Source organism: Triticum aestivum, chromosome 2D, assembly GCF_018294505.1.
Source record: "Triticum aestivum cultivar Chinese Spring chromosome 2D, IWGSC CS RefSeq v2.1, whole genome shotgun sequence".
In the NCBI taxonomy this organism is placed as follows: domain Eukaryota; kingdom Viridiplantae; phylum Streptophyta; class Magnoliopsida; order Poales; family Poaceae; genus Triticum; species Triticum aestivum.
In genome coordinates this window covers 259456762-259462187 of record NC_057799.1, presented here as the reverse complement: position 1 = coordinate 259462187, position 5426 = coordinate 259456762, and the positions used below count along the sequence as shown (strand labels likewise).

General features: G+C 43.4%; 1 protein-coding gene across 1 annotated transcript; it reads left to right on the top strand.

Annotated features, from left to right (window-relative positions):
* The first annotated feature begins 257 nt into the window (after positions 1 to 257).
* Positions 258 to 5292, top strand: LOC123052718 (protein FAR1-RELATED SEQUENCE 5). Its single transcript, XM_044476040.1, has 8 exons — positions 258 to 853; positions 1256 to 1543; positions 1740 to 2194; positions 2303 to 2796; positions 2902 to 3292; positions 3400 to 3857; positions 4027 to 4289; positions 4386 to 5292. Exons 5-7 carry the CDS (start codon positions 2968 to 2970, stop codon positions 4279 to 4281), a joined length of 1038 nt encoding a protein of 345 aa, XP_044331975.1. The 5' UTR covers positions 258 to 853; positions 1256 to 1543; positions 1740 to 2194; positions 2303 to 2796; positions 2902 to 2967; the 3' UTR covers positions 4282 to 4289; positions 4386 to 5292.
* Positions 5293 to 5426: the final 134 nt, after the last annotated feature.

The window sequence follows — 5426 nt, the reverse complement described above, 5'->3', positions numbered from 1 at the left end:
TTTAGTTAGTATGTGCCATATTTTGAGTACATATTTTTTGGTACGTATTTCGCGAATATAACAAAACTATGGGCTCATATGATTTTTTTCATGAAACTTGCTTTAAAATATTTTAAATATATTGTATGAACATATTTAGATAAAGTAGTATATATACTATTCCATTATAGTATATGAGACATGTGGGTTAACTAGGATGGATTTTCCATATATATGTATATATATAGGAAGCTACAAATCAAAATCGTTGACTGATCTCGATCAACCAACCACACGACCGACCACCGGTAGCTACAGGTAAGAGACGACGCCCGTGAGCGAGCGACGGCGGTAGCCGGAGCGAGGGAGCGGGCGACGGAGGTGGCGGTTTCGCCCCGGTTAACCTGTAGCTACTCCTCGCCTCACGCAAGCGAGCGACGGCGGCAGCCGAGCTTCTCCCCGCCCCGGCGGCAGCGCCGACCAGTTTCGCCCTGGTCTGACTGTAGCTTCTCCCTGCCTCGCGCGAGTGAGCGACGGCGGCAGCGGAGCTTCTCCCCCGCCCCGGCGGCAGCGCCGACCAGTTTCAACCCGGTCTGACTGTAGCTTCTCCCTGCCACAGATGGAATCAAGTGAGAAGACTGCTGCAACTGTTGGCCCCTCGTCGAGGATGAAGACGACGAAATCAACAGATCGATTTGGTACGATTCCGCTGGCATCCCGACTGTCTCGTGTCAAAAACGTCTCAGTCATCCGATCTGAAGCTCCGGGGAACAAGCGGAAGCTGCCTGTGTCGCAGATGAACCCACTCGGCCCTTTTCACACGCAATGTGGAGCTGCTGGACGACGGCGACCTCCTCTCTCTGATTCAGCTCAGGTGCTTTTTGCTTCAACTATGAACATAACAGCTATAACCCCTTTACATAACTACCATCTTCTCTATGCATAACTGCTCAATGATTCGACCAGGCTGGGTGTTACGACATAACTGCCGAAAGTAGTACTAATTAATGTAGTTAACTATTTCCCACTGTTTGCCCGTGCTATCAAACAAGGTTTGAGCACTGAAAAATATTTTTTGCACATGCTCAGTTAGGATTGGATTGTGCCAACAGTTAATGTTAATTTACTGTTTATCCATACTCAGTTAGGATTAGGATTGGATTGTGCCAACAGCTATCAAACAAAAGTTGGATGTTAATTTACTTTTTGCCCATGCTCAGTTAGCATTCGGTGTGCCGGCAGTTAACTGTATGTTTTTTATTTTGTGCACTTACAGATAAACATATCAACTGTGGAAGAAAGCCTAGAACTAAGAAATGCTGGTACCACAGACGGTGATGAGATTACCTGCTGGACTGTTCAGACCGACACCCCGCATTACCCAGAAAAATATGAGCAAGTGTACATGTTGAAGCCAGAGGTACGACAAACTACAAGATACCCACCACCATCAACACCGGGTGATGAGAGCAGTGTACCGCATCATGGACATATGATGCGTGCTGCTATGCATAAACAATGACACCACACAAGCATGCTGGAACCAATCGTAGAGACGAGTGAGGTAAAACACAAAAACGATTGGACCTAACACTAGTGCATAGCTCCCCTTGTGCACATGCAAGTTTGCCTCTCCCCATGCCATTAAAGTGTACACTTATTTTTTTAGTTTGACATATTGCTCGCTACTTGAATACAAATAACTGTCTGTTAATTAACTAGTATTTTGATAAGAACAATATAAATGTTTGTTAACACAGGTAGAAAATGAAGCTGCTAATGGCACGGACACTGGCTACATTGAAAGCTGGACTAAAGTTGTTCATCAACAAACCTACGATCAAGACTACGAGCCTGTCTATGTTCTCAAACCAAAAACACGAGATCATGCGCAAGCTACACCACGCGTGCAAGCAGATCACTCATTGACACGTGGTGTTCCGCCAACAAAAGATGAAGCCATTGCCAACATCAAAACTGGGCATCCGCAATTCGCTTTCAGCAAAACAACTGCAGCAACAAGGGTTCTGCTCAAAACAATCTCCTCACAGAACCCATTATGGAGCCAACATCCTGTGAGGAAACGCAGCAACAGACCGACCTCATCACGACTGGTACCACCGCGAGATCCACAACTCCGTGTGCCGTCACACCACCATGTCCAATACAGCATGGACACTTGCAAACACCAGCAGAGCTCCGATCATACACGCACGTGAGTTTACATTATCACACATTTTTATTTTTTCGCTGTTTTTTATACAAAAGTTGCTGATGTGAAAGCAAAAAAATCACTTATGGTCTTTATTTGCATTTTTTTCAGAACACAGACATTCCTGCTCAACTAATTCCAGTGCTAGGACAGGAATTCAATTCATATGACGATGCATTCAATTTTTTTAATGACTACGCCAAACATGTTGGGTTCGGGATAAGGAAAGGACAGAAAAATAAGAAGAAACGCTACTTATATTGCGTACACTCTGGCAAATACACATCCTCTGTTCACGATGCAGATCGTCAGCGCAACAAAGTAACAAAAAGAACTGATTGCAAGACAATGATGCTCTTGAAAGAAAGAGACGACGGGACTTGTGTTGTCAAAGACATTGTGATTGAACACAACCACAGGCTCCTTGACAGCCCGTCCACGCTCGTCTTTCTGCATTCACACAAAACGATAGATCCAACAGTAAAAGAATACATAAAAGACCTGCATAAGACAAATGTTAAGCATGTGAATATCATGAGTCTCCTTTCTTGGTTATCTGGTGGGCGCGACAAATTGCCTTTTACAGACAAGGACGTGCTTAACATGTAAGTATCAGTTATGTTGTTGAGTTCATTCTTTGTAGTTAACTTTACAATCATGGTGCAGTTATCTCATGGGAAGTAAGCTAAGAATTTCGATCATTTTCGCAGCAAAGCAGAATTTGCAAGGACTGATTCGAAAGATGATGTGGAGAAATTGTTTGATTCTTTGAGGAGATGAAGAATGAGAATGAGAATTTCTTCTTTGATGTAGACGTTGGAACTGATGATGATGGTAAGAAAATTATCAGAAATATATTCTGGTCCAATGCTAGCTGCCAGGCTGCATACGCAGATTTCGGTGACTGCGTCACGTTTGACACCACATACAAAACGAACAAGTATCACATGCCTTTGGGGTTTTTTGTCAGTGTGAATAATCATCTGCAATCTACAATTTTTGGAGTTGCCTTGGTGGGGAATGAGAGTAGCGACTCATTCGAATGGATTTTTAATGCTTTTAAGCGGTGCATGCGAAAAGACCCAACTTGCATACTAACAGGTATTGCCTCGAACGCCTCCAAGCCCCTAGCACTTTCTCCTTTATTTTCAATACTATTTTTTAATAACAAAAATAACCCAAGAAATGACAAAAACATTGTTTTGTAGATCAATGCCCTGCCATGAAAGCAGCTATACCTAAGGTCTTCCTCAGAACTCATCACCGCCTCTGCCGATGGCACATTATGAAAAAAATAAAAGATCATTTGTCAAAAGTATACTTAGAACATGACACATTTAAGGAAGACCTCGCAGCAGTCCTTAACCATCCACTCATGCCAGCAGAGTTTGAAGCAGCATGGCACGACCTCATGGACACGTACAACTTACAGAATGACACCATCCTGCTGGGCCTATGGGAAGAGAGAACAACATGGATATCTGCATACTGGAAGGAGATATTCTGCGCCAGAATGACGTCAGCACAAAGAAGCGAAAGCATGAATCATATCCTGAAAAAAGGTTTCGTGAAAGAAACACAAGTGCTTCACATATTTGCCAGACAAGTCAATGAATGCATACAGAAGAGGCACCAGCTTGAGGTTGCCGAGACAATAGCTTCAACGGTAAGAGCAACTCCTACATTGTAAAAACCTTGCAGCAGTTAGCTTTCAATGGCTGCTGCAGTTGAACTTAAAAATAAAAATAGGGCCCTCGGACAGTTAATTCATCACTCTACCATTTATAAGTTACAAAAATTGTATCGCTAACGACAATGCTTGTTCCATGTTAAAGGGTGTCAGAAACCCTCTCACTAGGTACCTTTTCGAGAAACAGCTGATGGACGTGTACACACGCGCTGACTACACCTTATTCCGTGAAAGACTCTTTGAAAGCGGCGCCTTCCGAATCAAACAGTCAACTGGGCATGTAACGAAGTACTACGTACACCACTACAACCAAGAGAAAATATTCACATGGTCAAGGCACGAATTCCAGGTGGTCGCTGATGAAACAAATGGCGAATACGAATGCGAGTGCAAACTCTGATCACACAGGTAAGAAAAAAGAGCTACTCATCATGCATATATTCTTTCTTGGCTAATAAAAAGAAAAGATCAAACTGACAAAGAAAATGATGTCAATTCTGCCAGGACTATTCTGCCATCACATAATTGCACTGTTGGAACACCTGCGAGTAGCTATAATACCAGATCGGTACATACTGCAACGGTACACAAGGGATGCAAATAGTGACTCGGCATTCAACCACAGAGACTACAGGAATACAACTGTAGATGGTACACTAATTCAATACCGCCACACAAAGCTGCTGAACGAGACACTGAAAACTGTCCAGAAGGGGGTAAAGACAGATGCAGCTTACAACAGGCTGATGACATGCCTGAAACAAGTGCAACCAGAGCTAGATGATCTGAACGGTGATGACATAGAGTCAACGGAATGCAAACAATCATCTGTAGATGAAAATGAAGTTGCCCCTGATATGGCAGAACAAAAAGATCCAACGATTGAGAAGTCAAGTATGGATGATGATCGCGACAAAATACACCCACCCCCAGTGTGCAAAACAAAAGGTAGAAACAAACTGAGTGCGGCCATGAAACAGGAACAAAAGCCAACTGAAATCAGTGAGAAAATCAGTTCAAAAACTGCTAGGCCAGAGCCAGTTATTGGAAAAGACGGCATGCCACTAGGGAGCAGACTTTGCAGCAACTGCAATATGATTAGTGGGCACAACAAAAGAACTTGCGTGAAAAGGCAGCTAGAGCAAAAGCTTCTGCAAGCACATGAGAAAAAGTATGGGCCTGTGGACAAATCCATGGTTGCTGCAACTATCAAGAAACTGCTGTCGAAAGCAACTATGAAGGAGGAAGCTATCAACGACAGCAAAAATATGAGTGATGACAGTAATGAAAAAGGTGGTAGTGACGAAGACGCTGAGCCTTCACCAAAGAGGATGCACATCAACAAAGATGTTGGGAAAGGCAAGATCTTCAAGAAAAGATGCAAAAAATGTAACAAGGTCGAAGGGCACAACACTCGTACGTGCGATGTAGTCAGAATAGGCAATGAGATTCTGGAAATGACAGAGCAGATGGTTCACCAGGGACAGGACGAGGCATGTAATAGAAAGCACAAAACAACGTCTCAGAAGCTTGCAGGGGCAAAAG

What these genes read in the sequence shown, in the direction of transcription:
- LOC123052718 (XM_044476040.1), top strand. Translation starts at nt 2,968, where the DNA reads ATGAAGAATGAGAATGAGAATTTCTTCTTTGATGTAGACGTTGGAACT. An exon ending in CCCAACTTGCATACTAACAG is followed by an intron (nt 3,293 to 3,399) that starts GTATTGCCTCGA and finishes ATTGTTTTGTAG; the next exon opens with ATCAATGCCCTGCCATGAAA. An exon ending in CCGAGACAATAGCTTCAACG is followed by an intron (nt 3,858 to 4,026) that starts GTAAGAGCAACT and finishes TCCATGTTAAAG; the next exon opens with GGTGTCAGAAACCCTCTCAC.